This window comes from Leiobunum rupestre, chromosome 8, assembly GCF_980474605.1.
Source record: "Leiobunum rupestre chromosome 8, qqLeiRupe1.1.hap1, whole genome shotgun sequence".
Classification (NCBI taxonomy): Eukaryota; Metazoa; Arthropoda; class Arachnida; order Opiliones; family Sclerosomatidae; genus Leiobunum; species Leiobunum rupestre.
The window spans coordinates 11,991,393-12,019,025 of NC_143391.1; the positions used below are offsets into that span (position 1 = coordinate 11,991,393).

The following is a 27,633-nucleotide window of genomic DNA, read 5'->3' on the forward strand; positions in this document are numbered from 1 at the left end:
AGAGAGCTTAGCCAAAAAGTCACTCTAGACGTCATCACTGAGCGCCTTCCCCGAACAGTATTTGCGACTCAAGCGGAATTACCCCAGTTCAAATTTGACGTCACCAAACCTGGGCCGATGGCTTAGGCTTTACCCTTCCCCTGACCTTTCCTTTCCTATCAAGTGATCTCGAAATTTAGCTGGAAGGTTAGAAGCGAAGGGAAACAATAAAAATAGACTGTGGCCCAAGTTTGTGCGAATGGAGGGGAGGGGGGGGGGCAAGTCGCGAGATTTTCCGATGAAATTCAGGATTTTTATATCTTTGGTTATTTTCTATATTTTTACTATTATCCTAGATCAATTTGTAAAAAAGAGTCAATTGGGCAAATCTAAATTCGATATTGATCGACAATAGCAATCCGAAATGTGTTATATAAAAATTTAATCCAAGTACAATATACGAACTTCAATTTTATTCCGATTAAATTACAAATATTTGATTCAAAAAAGTTTGTATTCAAACTGGATTTCACTGGACAACGGTTGGATTAAAATTTTGATATTGGATCCCGTCATTTGAGTAAGGAAATGTAGTGACTTTACTAAACAATAGTTCTTTCACAAAAGAAGAAACAATTTCTTTTCAACTGATTATTGAAAGAATACAACTTTTATAAAATTAAATTTAAAATATTTTATCAGGGTAACAATTCGACCGGGTTTTAATATATCGGTAACGAAAAAACTGAGTGGGGCCAATTGCTTTGCATTTGTTTTTTGTAGGTGGTACCAAAGCATTTCTAGGTCGTACCCGTACCCATCGCGCTTAGTAAAAGACTGTTCCCCAGATTTATAATTCACCACATATTCGGCATTGAACGTATTTGAGTCGAGCACGTAGAGCGTAATTGTCCCTCGTCCCCAATTATCCATCCAATATATCCGCAATGCGTAGCTTAGCTACGGAATTGTAAGCGACAAGACGAGTCCCAATATAAAGCCTGGAATATACACAGTCAATACATATTATACTATATACAAGCGTGACTATAAATCATGGCACGCGCTGCTCTTCGATACACACAGCGTCCTTCGACGTCATCGCTGATTAGTAGTACCAATAACGTCTTGTTCCAGAGACCGAATGGCCGAACCGAAGAGAGCGCGATCGGATAGTCGGCGTATAAGGGGGTTCGACTTAAAAAAAACAGGAACCCCGAAAAGAGGAGAATCCGGATCCAGAGCGAGAAACTAATTCCGGAGCTAATTATCCCTTCAATACCGCTCATTCGGCCCATTTAATAAGATTAATCACGTGAGAGGGTCAAACATCGACCCTAGCCGCGTGCGCCTCGACGTTCCTATTCCGAAGAAACGGACGAAAAAAAGCGAATCTGGAAAAAAACTAGCCTTCCATAAATTTTATTCCTGTTTTCCTATGGAATTAATCAAATTAAATAAAAAAGGACTAGTACATACAACTACCAAATAAAATCATGATTGTTCGCGAAAGGGGAGGCGGGGAGGGCGAAACTTTGGTGTGGGGGTGGGAGGGGGGTGAGATTGAGAGCGAGTAGGGTCTCTGTAATTGGAACTTTCTCCCCCAGAGGGTCACAGTGAAATTTATTAGCTCATTTTCCGGCGGGCTTGGGCGATTTCCAATTTATTCTAGCGGGGTGAATGGAACGAGGATATGGACGAATACAAAATGCGTTCGTCTGTTAAGATCGCTGGGCGCATCCATCTTAGGACTAAATCCTTACGAGAGCCGTGATTAAAATTGCACAGCCGCCCTTATTACCGCGAGCCCAGAAATCGGCGAATGTTAATCCGATCGAGATGGGGAATGAAACGCGGCGACGGACTGACATAAATTTGCATTTATAAACAGGCGCATTGAGGCCTTCATTTCTCCGTTGAGAGAAATACGGTCACCCTATTGTAAGCGAGATAGAGATAGGTTGGGAGCCATTGAGACGACCGTTAATTAGGGAAACTTCAAAAGCCCTTATATTAATCGTTATAACGCGAGAAGGGAGAACAAATGACTCGAGACGTAAGCTTACTTTGATTGTTACAGAGCCGTTATACGAACGTTAACGCCTTGTAAAGCGGAAGCGCCTAAATGGTCGCTTCTCCCTGAACACTGATGAGTGGCGCCGTAGTTAGTAGGTCAAAATGAACTAAGTCGAGGGAAAATTAATCCCCATTGTTAAATATAATTTAAGCCAAAAATTTTAAAATATTATAAGATAATTTCCCCCAAACAAAACGTCAATTAGCGTGATTTACGAAAATTCGAACCTGTAGATAAATAAGCGTATAGGTGCAATCTTCTCCGGAATTAAAGGATGTACGTAACGGCGAATCCAGAAGGCATCGAACGGACGTTAAGGCGTTTAAGCTCCGAGTATTAATTAATCAGTAGCATTATACCAAAACCCGAACGTACGAATAGATTTGGTACGGAAAAAAGAGTCATTAGGAGGAAGTAAATTAGGAAAGAATATAAAGAATATATACATTTTGCACTCGATAACGATTTAGTTTTGGAGGGCCCGAAAACAAGGGCGACAGGCAGCTCGGCGCAATTATTCAGACATTATCTCTTAACAGGGCGCGACCAACTAGCTCACGGGGGGGGGGGGGAGAAGAAAGCAAAGTTAAGCAACTTCCATTTAATTACGGCTTGGGCGACCCCCGGACCAAAGTTATTTCTGGCGGGCGGAGGGTATCGCGATAAGCGGTCACGCCCCGTATCGACCCGCGAATGATGAAAAGCCGGGAATAACATCTTCATTCCGAATTTACCCCCTCGACCGAGACGGTGAGAAGACCATTCCAGGAGGTTCGCCACGCGGAAGAGAGGACAAATGTACGCGAGAACGACGGCGACGAACGAGGTGGAGCCCCGGGAAGGGGTTATACCTCATCTGGAGGAAACATCCGAAACGAATATTCCAGAGGATCCCCGATAGACCAAATAGCGAGCTTTAATCCATTAGGATAATTGGAATATTCGGGCTTCCACCGCCAGTCTGACAGAGTCACAGAGAGAAGAGAGAGAGGGAGAGAGGGAAAAAGGGAAGTTACTCCCTCTCTTTCTTCTTCCTCGCATCGAGAACCACTCGGAAGAGTTGGAGATGGAGAGGCTATTCGGAAGGTCACCTTTCCCCGTTTCAGAGCTAGGTGTACTAGCAATGGGGCTTACGCGGCGCATCCGGAGTTTGGAAAAGTCGAGTTGGAAAAAAAAAAGACCAGATGAAGATGTTAGGAAGAAGATTGCGCGCGGGGAGGATATCGCTTTCCAAATTAGCGATAGATAGGAGTTGGTAAAACTACCGGGTCAATTGGGACGATGGTGGTAGGCTCCCGAGAAACACTTTTTCCATCGGAAAAGCTTAACTGATTTCGATTAGCCGATTTCTAATTATTTCGATCTACGATATACGGAGCATTGCTTTCGTCTTTAAATTGCCAAGAAGCGCTTTTTAAAGAAATTAAAAGGGTTGTTTTGATGCATATTATACTACGCAATCTTCATTTTAAAATTATCTAACCATCTCAACTAAACCTTTATTTTTAGCCTGGACACGTTAGCGCACTTCAAGAGTTGATTAATTACACTCACCTTTATATAACATTTCTGTAGAAAAAATGTAATTATACCTCGTTTCACACTTAACATACAATTATAGTAAATTCCTTACGCTATTGAAAAGGTTGGCAATTTTTTTGATTTAAAAAAAATCAAATTAATCGATTTTTTTTATTTAAATCGGATTTTTATTGATTTTTTTGATTTATTTGATTTTAATTAAAATTTCAAAGTTTTATATAATTTAGTATCATAATTTTACCTAAAACAAATATGTTTTAATTTTTAAAGACTAATATGTATAATGCATTTACGAGCTAAACTATAGATTATCCATAGAAGAATTCAAAATACTCTTCACTATAACTTAATAATAATCAATAATAATAATCAGCTAGGCTAATACCCAAGGCACCACCTTAGGCCTAAGTCATCCATCGACTTTTGAAGCCTTTAATTCAGGTGGCCGGGTTACAATGCGTAGGAGGGTGTTGGCAAGCCCTGCATGCCACGCGTACGAGCCAACAGCTCCCTACACTAACTATTACCGTTAACCTCAACAAGTTTTTATGGAAGGGGAAACCGAAGATCTCGGGGGAAAACCCCTTAAACCAGTGGGGAGAGAACTTGCAAACTCTACGCAGAAGGAGTTGTTCCGAGTTTTCACCCAGTGCCACAAGCTGGGATCGAACTCGGCTCCTCTTGCTGCGAGGTGAAAGTGCTAACCACTCCGCCACCCCACCGCTTCCGTTTCTCCCTATATAAAGTTGATAACGCGTTATTCATCACGGAGTTGGAAGTGACGTAATAAACGTCATATCCCGTGAAATAGATTTATTTGCAGAATATACCTTTATGGCATACTTAAAGTGATTATGTTACTTCTGATTACACCATAAGTAAGATAATACCCCTCTATGTTACTTATGATTACACGGATAGAAATTATTATTCATAACAAACAGGAGCTCAATTTCTTAAATTTAATTAACAAAGTTGGGCACGAAACACCAGTAAAACGAATAATATTCTAAAAAAAATGTCGATACGCCGACTCAGGGTTTGTTAAAGGTCAGCGGCTATTCTGTTTTCCACAAACAGCGTTAAGTTCCAAAAAAAAAGCGGAAAAAATTCAAAAGAAGGCGGATGCTTCAGAAAAGAGGGGATTATGAGAGAAGCTCCGGAGTGGGGAATATAAAGTATGATTAAAAAAGCTATGTTTACGAAAGGTTTCTTTCGGAGGGCAGCGAAAGAATCGAGTAGCTTAGAAAGTCCATCAGAGCAAAAGATAGTTTGCGAAAAGTTTTACCCGGAAGGGAACAGGAGGCGAAGACTCATCGTCTCGCCGACAAAAGAAGCCCGTGTTTTAAGGAAAAAGCTTTTTAATTTTACCAAACGGAGGAGCCAGAAACGAAGGAAGAAAAATGACCAGACCAGGGAAGGAACCAGCGAGACCGACAGACCCAGGGCCAGTGAGAGAAAGGTAAATTCGGGATTTGGGAAACATTTTTCCTTTTTCGGTCTTTCTTTCGAGCTAAATCCAGACAGGGTCGTTTGAGGGTTCAAAATCTGCGGCATAAATTGACCGCGTTCTTTATAATAGTTCATCTTTTCTCATCTTTCGTCCATCCACCCTCCCCGTTCTGACTTTTGAAAGGGTTTAAAAGCTTACAGTAATGACGAATAATTAGGAGTTATTACGGCAAGGTTTGGGATTTAAAATAATGACCAGCATTAACCCCAACCGTCCTTTTTAGAGAGGGGCTCTTAGTGGTATATCTCTTTAAGAAAGGTTCTCGTGCCGCAGTATACAGCGTTTGTCTTTCTATAAAGTAACGCGGCGTTCTTGTTTAATGCAGCGCTGCTGTTACGTCAAGCGCGTGTGCTAAGGCTATACTACTATGTGGGGGTGGCGAAGTGGTTTGCATTCTGGCCTCGCAGCAAGAAAACTCGCTAGTCGACTTAGGTGGTGCCTTGGGTATTAGCTTTGCAAAAAAATAGAAAAGCAGAGGAACAGCAACTATATAGCTTTCACAAGGGATAAAAATGTATCTCGAAGTCCAAAAACTTCCGGATAATATATGTTTGAACATATGAGACTTACGTAATAGCTTTACCGGAAGCAGGTTTAGTAGAAAATAATGATTGCCCAGCTGCGTAAAATTTGCTCATATAAAATATTCGATTATTTTCTTTATAAAAGGTTCCAGCTACTGTTGTAGTTCGTTCCAGTGTTTTTCCTTCAAATATTGTAAAGGCTACAGAACTGATGCCAACGCCATATATAAGTACTCCGACACGATAAGTCGACCAAATTTTTATTCCTTTTGTATATTGTATATGATACTACAAATGTATTTATACTTAGCGGCCATCTTGGTCAAATTCTCCCGGCGGCACCAGTGAGAAGGGAAGGGAAATCGTCACCTGTGTGTGCTTCAATCGCGTCGGAAGACGTCAGTTTTAGGGAACCAATGAGATACCGAGCTGACTTGATTTTTTTTTAAAGGGAAGACGCTTACGAGGAGATTTAGCGCCACGCAAAATTCGTCGAAATAGTAATTCTCCCGAAGTATGAATAAATGAGACTATGGTGACCCTGATTATGCTCATAGAAAAGGGCTCGCGACTTGCTAAGTTAAACTCAGCACTTACAATGTTAGTCGACATTAAGCCTTGTCGGGAACAGAAGTTCACTTACCTTCTGCGCTCTTTTTAGTACGTGATTTTTCGTGATTTCGAGAAGAACATGACAATTTATTCTCCTCAATGAGATAACTAATCAGAGTTTCTTAAATTAATTTGCTGGTCAGTCTATTTTCCAGTGAGTGTCCTTCATTTTCTTCCCATGGAAAATGAATTTTAAGAAAACGCGTTAGTCTTACATTTTGTTTTCGGAGCACGGTGCACAGTTAGAAAAAAGAGTTTGATTATAAACCCCCAAGGTTCTTAAAACAAATTCCACAAATTCAAACCCTCCAAAACCCTTTAACGGAAATTTTCAAACCCACAAGGCTTAAAAATGAGCACTTTCTGTATTTATAGATTAAATTAAAAGTAATTAATCTAATTTACGACTTTATTACAAATTTAGGCGATTGCAACGGGCGCGTTTTGAACCCAAGCCCTTTAGCACGACAGGCGGGCGTTTTACCACAGAACCACCGAAAGACGTATGATTGCAACGATGTTTAGAGAAACCATTTTGGGGAAGTCCGTCTTCCTTTACGTTTTATGAAATTATTATACGGCTTGATATCAAAATTTGGCGTAGATGGCGTGAGATAGTTTAAAACGTGCCGGGTTTGAAAAGGGTTTTAAAAAGTGACAAATTATTATTTTTTTCTATAGGTTCTTAAATTGGAATCCTAAGGGTTTTCCATTGACCTATAGGGGTTTCCTTTAAACACTTAAGCAATTTTCAAACCATGCAAGTTGCCAAAACAAACCTTAAGGGTTTATAACTTTTTCCTAAACCTTTTTTAAACCCAAAGCAAACCCTAATAAAACCCATGGAAACCCTTTTTTCTAACTGTGTGGCAATGCTTAGACATTCCAAGACTAGTGTATAAATAATTTCCTGATACTACTAATAAAGCAACATCTTATTTTTATTCATTTTTCTTTAAAAGGAATGCCTATTACAGGAGAGTGATGCTTATGACAAAAACAACAATAGATTTTAAAATTAAAAGGGTCTATAAACTGTGGTAAAGCAGGCTCCAGGGTTCATAATTAACTACATTTGTCCCAATGTATGAGTACCGCGTTGAGATTTATCTATGATAAAAGGTTCAGGGAGAAGCCGGGAATAATTTCTCAAAGACCTATGGGGAGTGCGCGTTAAAAGTGGGAGCCAAAGGGCCAAGGCCCCGGGTCAAGGTCCCTTAAAAGCATCCACTTCCGAGAAAATGGTTTTTCCTTTCTAGGTAATAACCGGGGAACATTTTTCTCAGAGACAATCTCCAAGCGGCGCTCCGCTTCAATCGTAAAAAATAGGTAACATTGGAGGATAGTAAAGAAAGAGATAGAAATGGTAGGGCTTCTACTATTTATAAAGCCAAAAAAGGGAGATGACTGCGACAGAGAGGGGAGGAGAAAGAAAAGTATATAGGAAACTGGCCGAATAATCCGAAAAGTCACGCGCCGTTGGACACTCAAAACCCTCGCAATTCCTCCGCACCCCACCCTTTGAAAATATCCAGTTAAATCCACCTCCCAGAGTTTGCGCGTTATTAAAAGCAGAATCAGCGAAAATAAATCGTTAAGTACCCGAAGCCCAGTTCGAACTAAGCTCCTTCCTAAATCGAAAAAGGTAAGAAACAAGTTGACAAAAGACTAAATATAGTTCACCGCTTAAATTTAGGCTTACGTTTATTGTAAGTAATACCATAAGTGTGTCATAAAGATTTTTTTAATGAAACCTTGTCCCCGTGATATGATGTTAAATACGTCATTAAAAATCACGCGTTAATACTGGGAATAGGAAAATCACGGTTAATTTTAGTTCAATGTGGACAACCTTGGCGTCGCTGAAGTCGATTTCCGGCGTAGTTTCGTAGAGAAGCTGGAGCGTTCACGTTCAATTTTGACAAAATGGCGCCGTTGTTGTCAGTTAAATGATTAGGCTTAGTAAGTTTTTGACCTTTTATTTTTGAAATTGGGCCTTTAAAAGTTAAAGTAATGGTAATTAACCATTGTGTTAAGTAAAAATAACCAGTAAGCCGCGTATCGCTGAGGGTTTTTAATCAAATTTATTGGAATCCATTTAATTTCTAAATTTAACTTTATCTGACTTAAGCCCCGACTAAGCCTCTCGTAGTGATAGTTGAACTTAATTCTTGAGGCGCTTCAAAGCGGCTGGTGTACCTCAGTAAGCCTTCCGATATAGGCCACGCGTAACGTGTCAAAATGTCGGGAAAAGTGGGTCCCCTTAAATTCTTGGTCCATGATTAACTTCATAAATAGGAAACGGAAGTAAGTGAAAACGATTTTGAAAACGCGCAGAATTCCTAGCACGTTTCAGGTTTCTAGAATCTATAGTTTAGTTCGTGCGTCTAGATCACGTTATTTTGTTTTCATGGTGACCTTTTCAAAAGCATAAGTAATGTATAAATTTTCCATTGTATGTGATCCGTGTCTCATAAAATTATTTTCTATGGAAAGTTATACAGAGGCATATTTTAGAGTTATTTTTTACATATGGTAATAACTCTAAGGGAATTTAATGAGCATTTACAAAAAACGTTTAAAACACAAATAAATTATAGAGAAAGATTTATCTTTCTATCTCCAGTTGATTGTTTGTTGGTTAATTATAAATTAAGTATACTAAAACAAAACCAAACATTAAAAAGGTATCGAATAAATATAAATTATTGTAAAGATTCAAATAACGCGGCTTACGAGCATATTATTATAAGAAGTTTAGAATCGAGGGCGCCCTAAAGAATGATGTTAAAGGCTGTATTCAAAAACGGTACAGAAAATCCCTAAAAAGAACGACCGCGCTCTCGTCGTATATCCCCGACAGTGAATTGCAGACTGGTTCTGAAGACACGAATTGAGGATAAAGAACGCCTTTACCAAAAAACAACCGTTTTGACGAACGAATTCCGATGCCACGCGATATTTCTCTCCATTTACCTTCCTATAGATGCTGTGTTTTTCCTTATTTTCCTTCCTGTAGATGCGGTGTTTTTCCCCATTTCCCTGTTATAGATGCTATGTTTTTCCGACTTTTCCAGTTTTCCTTCCAAAAGATGCAATGTATTTCCACAATTGTTCCTTCCTGTAAATACAGTGTTCATCTCCTCTAGATGCCATTTATTTCCCTATTTGGAGATCCTGTGTAGTTAAATAGTTTTCCTCACCTATATGTAATGTATTTCTCCACTTGTTCTCGCCTCTAGATGCGATGCAATGCTTTTACCCGTTTCCCACTCTTCTAGATGCGCTACATTACAATGCTTTTCCGCATTTCCCCTTCCTCTAGATGCGCTGCAATGCTTTTCCCCATTTCCCCTTCCTCTATAGATGCGCTGCAATGCTTTTTCTCAGTTTTCCACTCTTTCTCCAGTTCTTCTATCACCAGTCACCAAATTTATAAATATAATTAGAATAGACTGAATTACTCTAATATCTATGATGTCACGTATGTATTGAAATAAACCTTTTCTATTTCAGTGTATTAGCCTAGCGCTCCGGATAGACGGCGTTGGGCACCGTACAAAAACACGGAGTAAGTAAATAGTATAGCCGCAAATGCGAACGGGGATGCTTGGAAAACAAGAACTCCATCCATCATCGCAGCGACGGAGACTGCCTTCCCGCGCAGAGTATATGGAAAAGAAGAGGATTACAGCCAGCGCTACTCTGAGGCTATTAATTTTTCAAGAAAAATAAGAGTTAGTCGAATCGATCTCCATGCGTTACTAAAAATAGACCGAATTTATTCTTCGCAATTAAACTTTCATATAAACATACACCCTAAGAAGGAGAAAGGGGATCTATTTCCGGGAAATTGCTCGTGGACTATCTCCTGTCAAACGATTGATAAAACGTCCAAGACTGTACGGGTATATGAAAATATTTGGTTCAAATTGGAACGCCGTTATCTCTGGGAGGCAATGCCCGGCGACGCGTGATTTACTACGCCGAATGATGGGTGAAACCTTCCAGAGATTGGTTTGTTAGATGGTTTTTTGAAGTGGAATTTAGGTGGCGTGTTATACAGAATCATCTAGACGAGAAATCGTGCGCGTAAGCGGTAACAATTCGGCGAGAACTTCGCGTTTCCAACATTTAGGTAAAACGAATTCTAATGAAAGAAGAATTTTCTTTCGCCCCTTCAAGCTACACCCTCCACGGGAAAACAAAGTGGCGTTTGTATCGGCAAACATTTCAGTCGAACCCATATATTAGGAAGTTACCGCTCCATTTTCGTTCACAATGTTCCGATATAAACCTATTTAAATAGATCTTTCTATAAAAAAAGCTACGCTTGCTGAATTTGTTTTTATGTAGTTCATTCGTCACGAAATGCGTAGAAGTTCAGTTCAGTTTATGCTTAAAAACAGGATGCTTTTCTTAGTAAAACGTCATCGATACGTCACCCGTGACGCGGCAGCAACGTCAAAACAAGAAGGTCAATGTTACTTTATAGAAAGGCCTATTTTACCATCGGAAATAATTTTTAAGTTCGATGAAAGCCGTGGATATTTTTTAAAATACCATGCATTTTATATTTTGTGATTTGAGAAACGTCGTAAGTATGTGTGCTCGAAAAAACGATACCGACAGAAAGCAAAAAGTATGGAACATTGGAAAAAGGGCGAGGTAGCTATAGCCAAAAATGTCGCCTGGATAAATTGAAGTCTGGGTGGCTCAGTGTATATATACGCCACTGGTGCGGGCTGGCTCTTCAAACAAAAATAGCTTTTTCGATCTTCAATTCTTAATACGTTTTCGTCCGAAAGAAGAGAATATTGAAGAAGAGAAAGGGGAGAGCCGTTCCAGAAGAGTATATGGATATCGAGCAGAGAAGCTCGGCCGCTTTGATGTCATTGGGTCGTAGCGGCGGCGGCAGCAGCCGATCGATGGATGCGCCTCTTGTAATAACACGGACGATGAAAAATCCCATCTCCGGTTACTCTTGGGCGAGTTTCTCCTCTCCTCCTTTACAAACCCCAAATACCGACAGGATGGAGCGGCTAGTTTTACTCCCGACAGAAACCCAAAAAGGAGCATCGACGCCGGCACTGAAACGGGATAAGCTATAGCTCGATAGCTTTTTCTACTTTTTTTCTTTCTTGGTACGTATATTTTTTCTACGGAGACTACCGTACTTCTTAGCTAAAACTTTTTTTCTGGGTGAAAACTGAGTGTCCATCTCGCGGTGAAATATGAGGGCCGAATAAGAAACCCAGCGCGCACCCTGCAGCGTCACCCTTTTCCCATTCCTTATTCGCCATTCCGCTGCCTACCGTCTCGAACCCGTGTATATTTTAGACCTCTTTTCCGCAATATAGTAAATGGTACCAGGGTGGAATATCGAACTGCTCTAAGATGGAAAATAGATCCAGAAATAACGGGTATGTAGCGGTAACTATAAAGTCAGGGTGTGGAAAACCGCCAATAATCTGCTTAAATTATTTATTCCCCAATAAAAATATAATTAAATTTCGAACGATAGTGTTATATAAATCTGAGACAAAATACGTTCAGGTGTATTTATATTTTGACTATGTTTAAAATACTATATTATTTAACATTATCATGGTGCTTATGTCATATAGCATAACACCCTGCTTTAAACTCTTCACAGCAAACCAAAGCATTTGAAACCTTATATTTTGGTAAACTTTTTAATTTAGTACGTTTGTACCCAATTAAAACGAAGGAACGTTTTGGCCTATATTTGACCTACACGATCCTGTAGAAGTGTTCCACACGTCGCGAATGAATGAATTAATTTTTATTTCCCAACCCACCTCGGGGTCCCTTTTACATCAGGGAGTATAGCTAGGCTCAGAGGATTATTTACATTTTTAAAAGAAATATATATCAAATTAGAATTAAATAAAATGAATAGTAAAAGAGATATTTTAAAAATATTTTCAAAACATTAGTGCAAAACCTTAGTTTAAGTTTCAATCCCATTTGCACGCGGTTCAAATTATTTTGTGTTGCGCAGGTAGAGTGTTGTCGTTTCTTTGTCTAGATCTAACCGGCTAGATAGAGACACCGTTAGAGATATTTCATCGCGTATGTTGGAGAAAGGAGGGAACACCATCATGATATGTTCGATTGTCTCTTCTTTGTCCGTGCAAACCGGGATCCTCTGCGATAACATCCGAAATCCTTTTGGCCAACTGCAGTGAGCCGGCCCTCGCCTGAAAAAGTAGTTAGCTATCGAGACCATTCGAGTAAATGCGTTCGAAGAAGGGACGCTCTTTAAAACTGTGCAGCGCTAAGCTCGGATGCCATTGCGACTCCGACTCAGCAGGCGATCTGCGGGTATTCTTTCCGTAACGGCTATCGAGGAAGAAAACGCGTTTATACCACGAGGAGTCCAACCCCGTCAGTCGTACGTAATCAAATACCCGTTTGGCTATTCGGTCGGGAGTCACGAGCATCAACCTTCCCAAGTAATTTAATTTACTCTTGGTTTCCCGCTCTTGGAAGGAAGACCAAGCTAGTTCCCCTTTGATGGCTGCCTTCGACTTTAAAACATTCCCGCCAACAACCGCCTTTCCAACCAGGTATTGCGTTTGTTCCAATTTCCGAGTGAGGGCTCCTTGAAACTTGGCACATCATTTCCATAAATTAGTCCGGGCACGGCGATCCCCTTCCATAATGTTCGAGTTGTCGATGCTATATTAAAGGAATGAAAGCTTTTTTGGCGGACAAGGTCAGACATATGTCCCACTTGCACCAGTAGTGACTGTTCGTGTGACGCCAAGTACTGTTCAGAAGCACCAATCGTAATGCCTAGATATACCGGTCCCTCTTTGTACGGGATGACTGAATGTGGATATTGGAGTATGTTTAAGTCATTCGAGGATGGCGCATTTGCTGGGGCTGAACTATCTTAACAAAAAAATACCAATTACAGTTATAATATAGTCTCGTATATCCACATATCTGTTTAAGTTTAATTTAATTTATTTTTAGTTTTTTTCATCTGGGGTAATATCTCAAATACGAACCTAATCCGTTTATTTTAATTTCAAAAGCGAAGTGTCCGAATTATTCAAAATAAAAATTGCCGCGAACACTCGTTGCCACTATTCAAATCACTAAATATACTAAAAGTTTACAAACATTTTTTACTACTGTTACCTAATTTTTATTTTTAAATCTTTATCGATAAATATATACAACCATTTTAAGTACAGTGCCATATCACGATACTTAACGCGTAAAAATTATATCCTAGAAGTCTCTTTTGCTAATACTGAACTAAAACTAATTTAAATTTTCTGTAAATCGACCGATTTGTTTAATGAACTGAATATCTACATCAAACGGCTTGCCATACTTTAAAAAACAAGCCAGATTGTACTAGATCAACTCGTAGCCCTTTGCACCTTTTCTTTTCTTTTTTAAGTGTATAAATTTTACTTCTTCGTTATTTTTTTTAATAAATTTAACCTGTTAATTGTTATTTTTTTATTTAAGATTCTGTTCAACATTTTTTTCTATTAAAAAAACAAATCTTGCGATTTGTAATAAATTTTCTAAACACCACCGGCGTGGCCTAAAAGCTGCTTCGCAACTTGGCCATCTAGCAATGTAGTCGTTAGCAATCAAGCAATAAAAAAACCTCTTGTTAAAAAAAAATCCTGGCCATACTCCGTAGCGTAGTTGACGCACGTATTCAAAATAATTTGAAGGTTTTCAGCGTACTTCGTGACTGTAGCGATATCGTCAGCGAAAAACAACGCTTCTATAATAATCCAAACTGAAGAGTAGGACGGATGCGTTAGCGCGTATAGCCTTTTTCGGGGTCCCCGAGACGACGCTCCAAAGGAACGAGGCAGAGGGCGAACTGGAGTGGCAACATGGGACAGCCTGGTTTTAAGCCGATCTTGCTCTCGATGAAGTTAGTCTTGCCATTTTCCAAATTGTATACCGATACGACGTTTTTCTATAGAGCGCCTGGAGGTGACGAACGTACGCGACTGGTATACCGAGTTCTATGAGGGTTTCAAAAAGTTTCGGTCTACTAACGGTGTCGTAAGCTTTCCGGAGATCCAGAAAGGCAATGAGGAGCTATTGTTGCGTCATAAAGAATAAGTGATCCGATCCTCTTCGGTCTCTCCTAAAGCCAATTCTGGCATTTTCCGATGATACGGTGGTCTTCCGCGTACTTTTGGAGTCTGCTTTTCTGGATTGCCATATAAAAAGGCGCACTGGTGTTCGGGAAGAAGACAACATTTAGGATGGCTGTACTTTTCGAAACTACACGTAGCTCACCAGTGTAAATTACAAAACCATGATTAAATACCAATAAAATTTTATTAAAATCTATTCACAGAAACGTCCTACATAAAGAAAGACGCGTAGTTATAAGTTAATTATTTTTTTTCTAGTCTCTCTCTTTTGATATTTTCCCTCTGCCAGCATATTTAGCAATATTATTGTTATTATTACTATAATTATTATTACAGTTAATTTATTATTTTTATTATTCGGCGAAACGATCAAGTCTACAATAAGTTAAATAGAATCGGAAAAATTCCGGGAAATGGTATATTAATAAGAAGACATAAAAGACAAAAAGTTTAGATTCTTATACTGTGGACGTTTAAAAACGTCTTTCGAAAAATGTCGTTTTAGCAATAATGAAAATCTTTTTTTTTAAACTGTTTTAAAGTTTTTCGTTCGTATTTAGAAAAGGCCGAAAATAGTTCCGAGTTTGAAAAATACGACTTTAGAAGCTCTGGAAAAAGGCATCATTTCAGGCGAAAAAGGAGACAAAGAAAGACGTTATTTTTGACGTTACGAATTAAGAATTTAAAAACTGACGCGCGGTTACACCAGGCGGCGCCGATATTTTCACCGATTAGAGGATGCTCGATAGTAGAACGCGCAAAGATGGTGATAAATTTTCCTTTTGTTTCCGGGGCGGTATAATAAAACGAGTTCGTTAATAGCGTATCGTCGTAACTATTCGTATCGGTCGAGGATCCACCCTAAAAAAGCGCGTTCAGTCCAGGTCACGTTCCACCGAGATTAAAAAGGAGCACGCTCAAATTTAACACTCCCGACGTAAGTTAAAAAGGAAACTGTTCGGAGATTCGGGGCGTCCACTCGCGAGAGAGACACGGAACCATTATAGCAGCGGGTCGTCATCGACGGGATAACGAGAAGGCGATTATCCGTACGGCGCGTATAATCCGCGATCAGAGACGAAGAACGTACCCTTTTTATTTTGGGCAGTAAAGGGGAAAGTCGCAGTAGAGTCTCTGTAGGCGGTCCTAGGGCGAGGGTGTCGGAGATTGATCCGGGGGCAACACGGTCTCCGCCAAGTGCGAGATTACATTCTGGTTGGCCAGGGTGATAGCCGCCGAGATAGCGCCGGCCGGAGGGTCGTGTCCGGGAGAGTTGGCCAAGGACTCTCCCGAACCTCGCCGCCATTCCAGGCTGAAGGACTCTCCACCGGCGGGCCACTGACTACCGCGATCGCTCCAACTGGTCTCCAAGAAGTCGTCGAGCACGGCGCCGCCACCGCCGCCCTGGTGGCCGCCGGACCGCGTCTTTTTCTCGTCCCGGCCGGACCGACCCTTGGCCAAATCTCCCCGACTGTTCCGCCTCTTATTCCAGACGTACTCGGACCGCCACCAGTATCTAGAGGTCAAGAGAGAGACGCGGACCTCCGTCAGAACCACCAACTTAATTATAGATACTTTCCACAACAAGCATAGCATATCATAATGGGAATAATGAAAAATAAATAAAGTATAAAGACGACCATAGATAAGTAACTTCTATAATTCGTGCACTTCAAAAACTACGGGCAACTCTCGACCCCTCCCTTTCAATCCGCCCCGATTCGCTTTATTACTCGAACGAGCCTCTATTATTCCATTTAGTTTCCTACAACTTTATATTAGCATTTCATACATATTCGAGATTAATAAACTATTTGGTGGTTAAGACGGCTCTGTTTTGACACGGAAGCCGCTTGGCCGCCACCTCATTTCGAACGCGCGGATTAGCTACTCTACTTAAATACACTCCCCGTTTTGGAAACAAATTATGGTTGAGGAAAAATCGATAATTTGAAGCCCAATTCCTGGGATAATATTTAGCGAATTTATCGATTAATTTCTGACTTACGCGAGCGAATATCGAGCGTTGCAATTTACGAAACAAGAATTCCTATTAAATCTTACTTTAAAATTATAATTAAATTATTCTTTAAGGTCAGAGGATACTTTAAATTAATATCGGCCCAAAGGAGGCTTAGTCGATGCGTTTCCTCGCGAAATTAATGATTAATGTAGCAGCTCGAACACTAGAAATATATTACTAATTTTACAGCTCCTTTTAATAAGAATTTCTAAGTGCTAGAAGAACGACGAATCCGTGAAAGTTATATAGTACCGAAATTAAACTACGCCTGACAATACACGATAAATTACAGACTTAAATTGTCCTACGGGGGCCGAGATAATTAGAAAACCTCGCGAAGGTGTGAATAATGAACAGGGAGATAAATTAGTGCTATTTAAATGGTTTTAAAACTAAAATTTCGATCCCGAGAGAATCCCGCCTCGTCTATATGTTGACGAAACAAACCGAATTAATCTATATATTGGCGTCTTCGGAAAAGTCGCGAGGAGACCAAAAAAACTATTAGAGATACTGGCGGAATAGTTCTTATCGACCAAGACTATCCGTCACAAGCCAGCACCAACAAGAGCCATATTAAAACGTCTCTATCGACTTCACAGAGTCACGAAGTTTCTCGGCGAAATTGAATGCCCGGGAAGAAGCGGGTTGAGCCAAAAGGTGTACCACGGACGCGGAAGTAAGAAAAGAGTACGGCTTTTCGCGCGTGAGATTATTCCAAGCCGCGACTAATTTTTTATCCGTTCTATTTTTGGAGGGGGTGTGAAAGGGGGAAGGATAAGTTCGATAGAGCGCGCGCTAATCGATTGAGTCCGGCGACCAGCTTATAAAAGGAGGACCTTATGTTTTGACAGCAGTTTAATATTCTAAAGCCGAATACAGGTATCGAGAAACAGGGTAAGGTATCGATAAGGAAGAGAGTAAAAATCGAAAGGGGAGAATATCATTCAAGACTCGGGGACCGAATGATTAGAAACCGCACTAAGCGACCCTGATCACCCTCCTCCTTCCCCCTTCAGCTAATTTCAGCTTACACTCTTTCTCTTTTATTATCATTAGGGATGCACCGATATGGGTACAGGACCGTACAGCCCTTATATCGGCTATTCGTGGCCGATAATATCGGCCGATATTAACAAAGTCATCTATCATAACAGTAGTGTAAATGATAAAATCATTGTAAAAGACGGTTCAGTACACTGTCATACCATTTTATTCTAATTTTTCATGAAAAAAGTTTGCAAGAGCATATCCGAATATGTTTCTTTTCATTTTATAGGTGATACATATTTTCTATCACAAATCAAATATCGTAGTTTTTTATTTGTTTACACTCGTAACCCCCTGTCTAAAAAAAGGCATGATCTAGCTTCTGAAGTCTGGCGTACGTGGCGCGGCCAATCAAATGAAATATTATCATTAGTTAATCTATAATTTTCTTATTTTAAAATGTTTTTCTGAAAATATTTTGGTATTACGGGTATCGGTATTAGAAAAATAGGCCGATATATCGGTGCATCCCTAATTATAATCCTTACAATGGAGATATTTTTAACACGTATACTTCCTCGATGTGATGCTGAATTACTTTAAATTAGTAAATTTCTCGTGGATCGAACATTTTATAATGAAACAACGCGTGGTATAATTTAATTCAGAAACAATGGGCGTTATTCTTATTTCCCTCAAGTGGCGGTTTTCGTAAGGGTTGCCATGCATTATTTCGTTCTAAATTATTTATTTCACATCGTAAATGTATGGCAACCCTGTTAGTAAGTCGCTCTAAAACAGGGTTGCCATACATTTTCGATGTGAAATAAATAATTTAGAACGAATAAATGCATGGCAACCCTTATAAAATAGCGTCTTCTTCACCATGTTCTACACGCAAGCTTCCGAAAACCGCCGCTTGAGGGAAATAGGAATAACGCCCATTAACGATAATTCAGTTAACCCTGAAATTTCTAAAATCGCGTTACATTCAATCTTAACCAGATGGCTTAATGACACCCTGTTAATACGTAATAGAAAAAACTCCGAGTACAAGTTTGGCACTAAACAGGAGCCTTTCTAAAGATATTATTAAAAACCACGTCCTACAAAAGGGCCATCCATCTAAAAACAATTCGCGAAAGATTTTAGCCCTAGCGTAATCCTTAAAGGCAAATCCACTGTAAAAAAACATACGTAAAGTATTTTGGGAACCTAAAGAGGAAGCCCTACACGTAACCCGAAGCGGTACAAAAATCTGAAAGCGAGTAGATTAGCATGAGGCGATGGGAAGAAAAGAGGCTCGTCTCCGTTATATTTTTGACGCGATGACAGCAGCGCTCCGAGAAAGTTTTGTTACGAGAGACTCGAGCGGAAGAAAAAGGTGGACACCCGGCAGCCCTCCTTTTTCTCCCCACACGACTTTCGACTGTCTCCATCTTCATCTTTTAACGCGGCACTACGGATAGAAGTCGCTACAGGCCAAACGGTACTTTAGACTGTTGAGGTACGGTATAAAGAATGAGGTCTTCCCGCCTCGAAACTCCCTCTCTCCCCCTTTTCCCAACACCAGACACGTCCTGATCAAGTGGGACTGTCAAATTTCGGCTTTGAAAACCAGGAGAATATCAAATTAAGGTTGAAAGAAAAGATTACGTAAGGATAAACAAGAAGTGGTTGAGTAAAAAAGTACAGGAAGAAGCTTTACCACCCGAAGAAAGAAAGGAATAATAATTTGATTCCCAAATTTCAAAACTCATTGTATTTTCTCCAAAATCTACCGGGAAATGATCGATTTACGCTTCGAATTTTAAACATTTCCCCCTAGACACTCTTTGCAGAGCGTGTAGCGTATAAAACTCCAGATCTTAAGCTTAGTTCCCACTATATATTTTTCTTTACGCGACTAAAAACGTTTGTGTACGTGCCAGAGTTGAGTGACGTGCCGTAATGCGCGCTAGTGAAAACTGAGCGTTACAAGTCGAATACGGAGCTAAAGGACGACTTTTAATTAAGATATTGAAAGGCGGAGCCAAGTATAAAAACGCCGAAAGAATGGACTGCAATAGCGGAGGACCAAAATCGTGACAGGTGAAAAGGGCGTCTATGGAAACGGGTTCGCTTCTTCATTTTATAGCGAACTCCTCGCCTTCCTCCCTTCCTCGGAAATGAATTAGGTCTATTCAGCAATTCCGCCGAGCGCCCTCAACTTCGGAAAGCGAACAGCGAGTCGCGATTGAATTTTAATTCGGCCAGGCGCAAAAGGCCATCGATTGATGTCGCGCTCGGGGCGTTCATCAAGCAGCGGCGAAGTTGACCATAAGTAAATTGGGCCCAAGTGTCTATACGTCGCTCCTCCTCTTTTCCACCTCGACTTCCAGACTAACAATAGACCCTTACTATAGCCCCCGCGAGGGTTCTTCATCGCGTATCGCGCTGTATACCGCGTCCTTTAAACCCTCAAAAAGCCCCCGAGGGACTGCGTGGACTCTCGCCATCAAGGACCGTACAATGGAAGCCTCTTCAACGTCACCCCAAAAATTGCTATAAAGAAATAAAATCGCTCTAAACTCGGCGCCTCTAAAACAAGGCAAACAAAAGAGCGACTGTTTAATCTCTTTCGAGTCCTTCCACTCCCCTTCAAAACTCTAGCGAATCTTCCCTTGAAAACTAATGAAGAATTATCTAATTTTCCCTCGTAAAAATCAAAATAAAGCTAGTTATAGGAGTGCGTAAATACTACCTCCATTTCTCCATTATCCCTAAACGTTGAAAACAAAGTAGGCTAAAAAGAGTCCTAACAGAGCGCTGTTGTTCTAGTCGTTTCTCTTCAAAACCTCAGGCGCCAGTTTAATTTACATACAGGGATGTTTATATATCTTTTTTTATCCCTGCTAAATGGACGCGATTTGATAATAAATTAAAGCAGTCTTGTCTCAAACTTGCCGTTCTTCGCGACTTCCGAATGTAACTCCGGTTTCAATTACCTTCGTAAGCGGATCCTACGAGTGAAGGAACAGCGGTTTTGAGTTATAGAACACAGATTTGGGGTGGAGTAAGTTGGATGACTAATTTGAATTGGAAAATAGCTTAATGGCCGGGAGAGTGCCGGAGACATAAGTCGTGAGTTTTGCTTAAAATTCACTAATGGATATTCGCGGATACTGGAAAACGCGAAAGCTTCGGAAACTCGGGATGACTGGGCGATGTCCGTATAACGCTCCATCTTATTTCTCGGTACCTTCGCAACGCAATATACTTAAAATAGCTCGATATGGATGATAGAAGCACCTATTCCAGCGAACAGAGATCGATCATCAGACTGGCAGCTTACAAGAAGGGCCCGGACTCGAGCGCTAATACAATTGGTTGAACACGTTTAGAAGGCATTACCCAAGTTTCAAAAACGTTTTTTTTTTAGTTTCAGTTTAGACGCAACAGTCCTAAAGTGAACGACGGTTTAAAGTTTTAAAAAGGATCTTCAGACTAAATCTTTTAAAACGTCAGTGAACGTAGCCGAGTGAAGGATATTGCAAAGTTTTAATAGAAAAAGCTTTCCAATTTAAAACGTTCAATAAAAAGGAAACCAGCGCGTTAAGGAGTTTTTCAACTGAAAATCCTGGGCTTTCGGGTTTACGCTATACCTTGAACGTTTACGGAAAATCACTCTGAGTAGAAGACAGTAAGGATTTCATCTGAAATCTCTAACCGCAATTTTGGAATCGGCCAAATAAAAAGGAAGAAAAAAGGGGCATATGGGAGACCAGATTACTTTTAAACAAACAATGGTTTTCTCGCGAACTCACCCTCTGACGATCCCAACACAAATCGAATTTGGTTCAACGAAATCGGGGCTGCGAGTGGAATAGTCTTTATATTTTTTTTATTGTCAGCCCCTTTTCTTCGTCCTGAGGGGAGCACTCGGAGCGGCAACAAAAACAAAGAACGTGGACAGGATTTCCGTCCAGATAATTGGCCGTCTCTCTACTCGAAACCCAGCAAATGATATTAGACCTCTCTCTCTCGCGGCTCACCTCTCTCCGGCGGATAATACTGGATCCGGCGTCACCCCTTCGGCATCGGCCGTCGCTTTTCACGCTAAGATTTCAATGAGCTGATTACGACCTTCGCGCCTCGAGTGGGGCTTCTCCATCAAGCACGTATAGCCCACCCTGCCAATCTCGTACGCGAGTTTCCGCGAAACGGATAGTGGGAGGAAAGGTCTCTTTCAGCTTCCTTGCTCGACGAAGAATTTGACTCGTTAGATCTCAATAACGAAGAACAAAAGCGCCTGTTCTTTATATAGATTCGGAATCCACTTACGAAACGTCGAGGGATTCGAAATGCTAGTTTCACAATAGTTAAAAGCTCTACAGTGTATTGTCAAATCTCGTCATAGACCATGTTCTCCGAAATCTTCAAAATGGGATCATTTCGCGTAGTAATAATAATAAATAATAATAATCAGCTAGGCTAATACCCAAGGCACCACCTTAGGCCCAAGTCATCTAGCCTTTCAACGCTTTTGGTACAAACTTTCTTAGGTATGTAGATCAAATCAAGAAAAATTTATGCCACAACTTCCCCCAGTTTCATTTATTGATTTCAATGCTCAAAAGACAGGGATTTACTAGACTTTAAATAGGTTAATTTTGTAAAATATTAGTGATATAGTTGTTATTTTTAGGGTTGTAGCGGAACATTCTTTTAACAAAACTGGACGTGAAAACCACTCATTAACCAAATAATTTAATAAAAAAGGTTGCGTAGAAGTTACGTTAACATAAATTTAAAATATAAAGAAATATCCTTGCCTTTAAGCAGTTAACTAAAAAAATATAATTTTGATCATACGCAATAGTGATCTATATGCTCCCGAGATATGGTATAAGTTAATGCACTAAGGTTATCGGAGAACAATAGCGCTAGCCAAGTAGCCATTTGAGTTAAGCTTATCTTCCAAGCCCGCTAGAATGATCTACTGCTAAGCTTTTCTCTCAAGCAGAAACCGAAAGAGTGGGGGATGAACACGACCATTATAAAACATTTCTATAGACATTTCTATAAAAAGGTTTTATAGAATTTTAGTAGATAAATTATGAAAGAAGTCTTTAGAATATTTAGTAAAGTTTTCATAGATTGTCTTTAGCAAATGATCATTTTTCGAAAATATGTATCTTTAAAAACGTTTAAGATGTTTCTAAAGATCCTGATTCCATAGCATAGTTTGAAAGTTTTCTTCAGGTCGTAACGAACAGTTTCTATAAACATTTAGAATATTCTTTTTAATCGATGGATAGGTTTTTTCCTTATTTTCTAAAGTAATATTTTCTTAAGGTCTCTAAGAATTTCATCAGAATTTGTTAATTATTTTATTTCCAATTAAAGCTAATACTTGGTAGACATTTTGTACCGACATTTCTATAAGATTTTCCATAAAACCCCATTCACCCTCTTTAGAGCTCTAAATGATTTCATAAAGATTGGATATAAAGTTGTTTTTCGGTACCAACTGAACCCGCCTCGTTAGCGAGAGGGAAATTAATCTGGAAAATATATGTACGTCTCATTAACTTCTGGTATTACGTCTATCGACGAGTTCTAGAACTTTCTCTTTTGTGAAGTTACTGGGACTACAATGGCATGGTGATGAGGCAACATTATTATGTAAAAGAAGACATGCCCTCTGTTTGATATCGAATGGGAGTAATGGAGCAGATCCGGGAGCATTAACCCGACTATAGATACCAAAATCCGGCAACACGGACACCGAAGAAAGGAAAACAAAGGGGGTTAACAACGGAAGCTAGCGATCCTGGATATATAAAGCCGCCGGAATTTAAGCTTTAGTTCGGCGGCAAACAAAACCCGTACAACGACGATAAGTTTGGCAGGTCACCTATAATGGTCCGCGTGGAATCGAGTATTATAGATCCCGCGCGTATAGGCCATTTCCACTCTCGGGTATTTTGGAGGGGGCAACTGGAGGCCCGTCTTCCTCGACAGGCCTATTTTCCAGGCCTAATCTACAAAAAGGCATCATTCAAACGGCGGTAGGATGATCTGCGAGAAAAAGGAAATATAAGACTAGCGGCTCTACGAGACATACGCGCGTTGTAAAAAGGAAATGGGCGACAACGCAGCGTGCGATGGCAATAATTCTCTCGCTTTCAAGCACTCGGTGCGCGCATTACCGCCGCGGAAAGCGCGAGGATAAAAAATAGCTTCGCCGTGAAAAGAAGGAAAAGAGACTTATAAAACTGAAGTTACTCCGAGACTTTCTATGGCTCAGCGAGAAGGATTGCGATCCGAACGCGGATTTTCGGAGGGATAACGGATCTTTTGTTACAGGTTTACGGGTTTAATCGCCTCTTACGCGAGATACAAACTGCGATTAGGTTACACAATGCTTCCTCGCAGTGACATTTTTTTCAACCGCTCTCGGGGTTTTTTTTTATTATAGTATAGTGGCGGCGCCAGGAAATGTTTAGAACGAGTCTACTAACTTTTTCTTAATTGTGGGCCTGCGTTTAACTTTTACCGCTTTCACTATAAAGAAAACTTTCTTTTATAAGCTTCAAAAATTAGTTGAGAACTCGCTATTTGGTGCTTTCACAAAAATCGTCTTGTGAGCCCCCAACTGAAATGACAAGTAGTCTACCACTGGAGCCGCCACCAGATAAAGACATCTGGAACAGGACCGCCCCTATTATTTTAATAAATTAACCGCGAGATATCGCTAACGTCCTGCTTATTAATTTAGAACTATGAAGCTTTTCCGAGATAAGCATCCGATACAGCACGAGCAAAAGTCAAAAAGGACAAATGAATAGGTGAAGACGATTATATAGGCTAACGATGGTTATTGCTTGTAAAATATTTCTACAAATGATATCTTTTCCATTTATGATTATCGATTATGAGTATCGAATTGAGTACTTTTCAATAAATGGGCTGGCAGACCAATGTACATTATCAAAATATATCAATATAGGTCGATTTCGAAAATCAGTGGATGAAAATTTCGTTATCCTATATTGTGAAGATCACCTCCTCTATACGTCCAAGCTTCGTCTGCTCCGTCGTCTTTTCTCCCCCTCGCCCACGCTTATGGCTTTCACTATGGCAGCGGTTCCCAATTTTGTTTTGCTATATCTCTTAACGGGTCAGAGTGTGCAATAACTGGTGGCTTTACCGGGGAGTCGGGGTCCGGCTCTTTTAACCCATAAGGGCGGTGGCGCACTGGGAGATGTTAGCTCTCGTCAAATGGTCCTATCTCCACCTCCGACTTCGGTCATGCAGTTAGGGTCTGGAAACTGAGTTTCGGCTCAAGATAACGGAGAGGATCCGTGCAAACTGGCTGTCTCGGTTGATTTGGTAGCCTGCTGTGGGGCGGCGGGTTCCGTATGAGGGCACGGCGGTTCTGTTTCCCGGCCTTTTGGAGTCCCACCGGGATCTCCGGTGCCAGCTGTGCCGGGTTACTTGGACTGCTGTGTGCCCGTCGTTCCCCTTTAGGAGCTCTCTCCAAAGGGTTTGACTCTTTACCTACGTATGTAGGGTGTTGACTGGAGTTGCTACAGCATCCACTTATTAATCCCACTGCTGTGTGCGAAGTGGAAATGGTCCACCCATTGCTGCACCTTCTGCTGGGTTGAGTGGCTTGCGTCAAAGGTGCGACCATCAGTAGTGGGGTACTACTACCCATGCTGGATTTGTCACCTGGGTGGACGCTGGCGTAGGGCACTATGGTGATAGACCTCCGCCGGTATGGTCTCTGTTACTAGGTACACCGGGCTATAAATTCTGACACACTGCTATGGAACCCTAAATTATCCACCTTATTCTGGCGGAACCCCAACTAATTTTTATTACTTATCTTAAAGATACTCTTGACACAAACAAAGATGGCCGCGCTGCGAATTTTTGGAACTCCCGTGACCTTTTGGGAACCGCTGCACTAGGGCAAGAACGCGAGCGTTGATGAAAATATATTGTATTATTCCTAACGGGGATTTTTTTTTGCGTTTTTGCCTAGTAAAAACCATTTTTTAAGCTTAAGAGTTGGTTTTTAATTAGGGCAAAGCGTCGACGCAAAAATCCCCGTTGAAAAATATGCTTTAGTGAAAACCAGCCTTAACGGGGATTTTTGTCGCTGACCCTGACACTAGCGATTATGCCCTAGTGAAAACCAGCCTTAACGGGGATTTTTGTCGCTGACCCTGACACTAGCGATTATGCCCTAGTGAAAACCAGCCTTGAAATGATACGACGGAACAGACGACGTTATGACGTAATGATAATGAGTCTTCACACGATAGGGGAAGATAATTTTAACTCACTAACTTTCGAAATCGATCTATTAGTGATTACATGAAAACGCTTCAGTTTTTTAAAAACCTCGAAATATTCTTTATGGCCACATTTCTTACGGGGTACCACTATATTCTATGTACCTACATATATATAACGGAAAAAGAAAGAAGGAAATCTCTTTCTCAGTATTCGGCGCCGTTTTAGGTGGCACGTATTTTGAGGCACTGTTTATTTTAACGCCCTACGCTGACAAGTCTATTTGCGGAGAGTTATTTTGTTTCAGCTTCGCGAAACCATTTTGAGTTCTCAGAAGAAATACATAACACACCGAACATGTATTTACCCAGAAAAATATATTAAAAAAGTTCGGCGAAACCGTGGTTAAATCGGTTTTCGATGGAAGGGCTCTCCCCCCCCCCCCCCCCCGCAACAGTTAAACGAAGCGAATTTCCCCAGTGAACGCAAAAAAACGAGACTTACTTTGCCTACAGGGATAATTGAAAAAAATACAAACTTTGAGTTTTGGAAATGGCCGGAATTAGCATACCTTTTGGGCCCCATTAAAACTCAAACATTTCACTTTTTGCGGCTAAGGAAGGACCCGTTTTTATAAGTAGTTCCGTATTTTCTTTGGACATATTATTAGTATTCGAGACGGCGCTTGGCCGACAGAAAAAGGCGAATTGGATGGGATTATTCTTTGCCGCTTTATTTCCTCCAAAGGCAGCAATCTTCGCGCTTCTCCGATTACTGGCAATGGCCGTGCCATTGGGAGGGATATGGCTCGGATGAAGGTACATTGAGGAGGAACTCTCCGCTAAGGCGCATTCATTCGCACGCGTGATAAAAGAAACCCAGAGAGTCCATTACCCGTCGAAAAATAAAATATTTAGTATATAGGTCACCTATAAGGAATCAGCCTTTTAACCGCGGTGGGTTTGGTTAGCGGCGGACGTATAGGGAACGGAATAAAAACCCAAAACAAAATAAAAGCCAGAAAAACGAAACGTGTAACTGGTACTCACCCACCTTGAAGTCTTCGAATTTGGTCCCTGCGACGTAACCTTCGGGCGCGATAACGCAGAGCGCAGATGACCGCGAAGGCCAAGACTGGGAAACTGAAGACGCACGAGAGGATGGGAATCACGATGGGCCGGGCGTCCAAAGACACTGACAAACAAACAAATCAGAATTTTATTTCCAGAATTCAATTACCCATTTCAAATCTTGTTCTTGCTAAAATTAAGGGCAAACAGGTTTTTTCAGTATACAACAAAATTGCGTGATAAAACTGTATCTTCAAAGACCTCGACGAGACTAAAGTAATTTAATTATTTGAAAAGAAGGTTTCTACTTATTTATTTATCAAACTAATTAATAATTTTCTAATTAAGAAGGGCAAATTGAACGAAAAAACGTCCCTAACTAATAAAGGTTTTTATACTGAAGTATAATAAAGAAAGTGAATAAAATTATTTTACAAAGTAATCAATAAACGTAATTTATACTGCAAGGCGTAAAAAAACCCGAATATTAAAATACAGAAAATCATTACGAAATTCCAATATTTACTTTCCTTTAAGCCATAAAAATGCGCCGTTCTAATATATTATAACATATACCATATACAAAGCCGCGTAAATTGGATTAATTGGACGAAAAGCTTATCTAATATTTTACACCAAACTGTTCGTGTTAACAGATAACGTGGCCGCCACTATACAGAATCTGATTTCAAGATTCCAGGAAGAAATTATCCGCTTGATATCGTTGCGAGGTAAGTCACACGGGCAAAGGCGGAAGGGCGTGGTTATTCTTCCAGGAATCACGAGGCGAACGGGTGCCATTTCAAAAAGGTTCGATCACAGATTGTAGCATTGACTGAAAACTCG

General features: G+C 40.5%; 1 protein-coding gene across 2 annotated transcripts in view; it reads right to left on the bottom strand.

Moving 5' to 3' along the window:
* Positions 1–27,633, bottom strand: part of LOC149932404 (uncharacterized) — a 39,200-nt gene that overhangs the window by 5,712 nt on the left and 5,855 nt on the right. The window contains exons 2-3 of one of the 2 annotated variants that reach the window (XM_090155758.1): positions 26,767–26,911; positions 14,842–15,931 (exon numbers count right to left, since the gene is read on the bottom strand). In XM_090155758.1, coding sequence (XP_090011884.1) covers positions 15,562–15,931; positions 26,767–26,911 — 515 coding nt within the window. In that variant the 3' untranslated portion in view covers positions 14,842–15,561. Of the gene's footprint in view, positions 1–14,841; positions 15,932–26,766; positions 26,912–27,633 lie in introns of those variants that run through there. The other variant, XM_090155757.1, reaches the window with a different exon arrangement.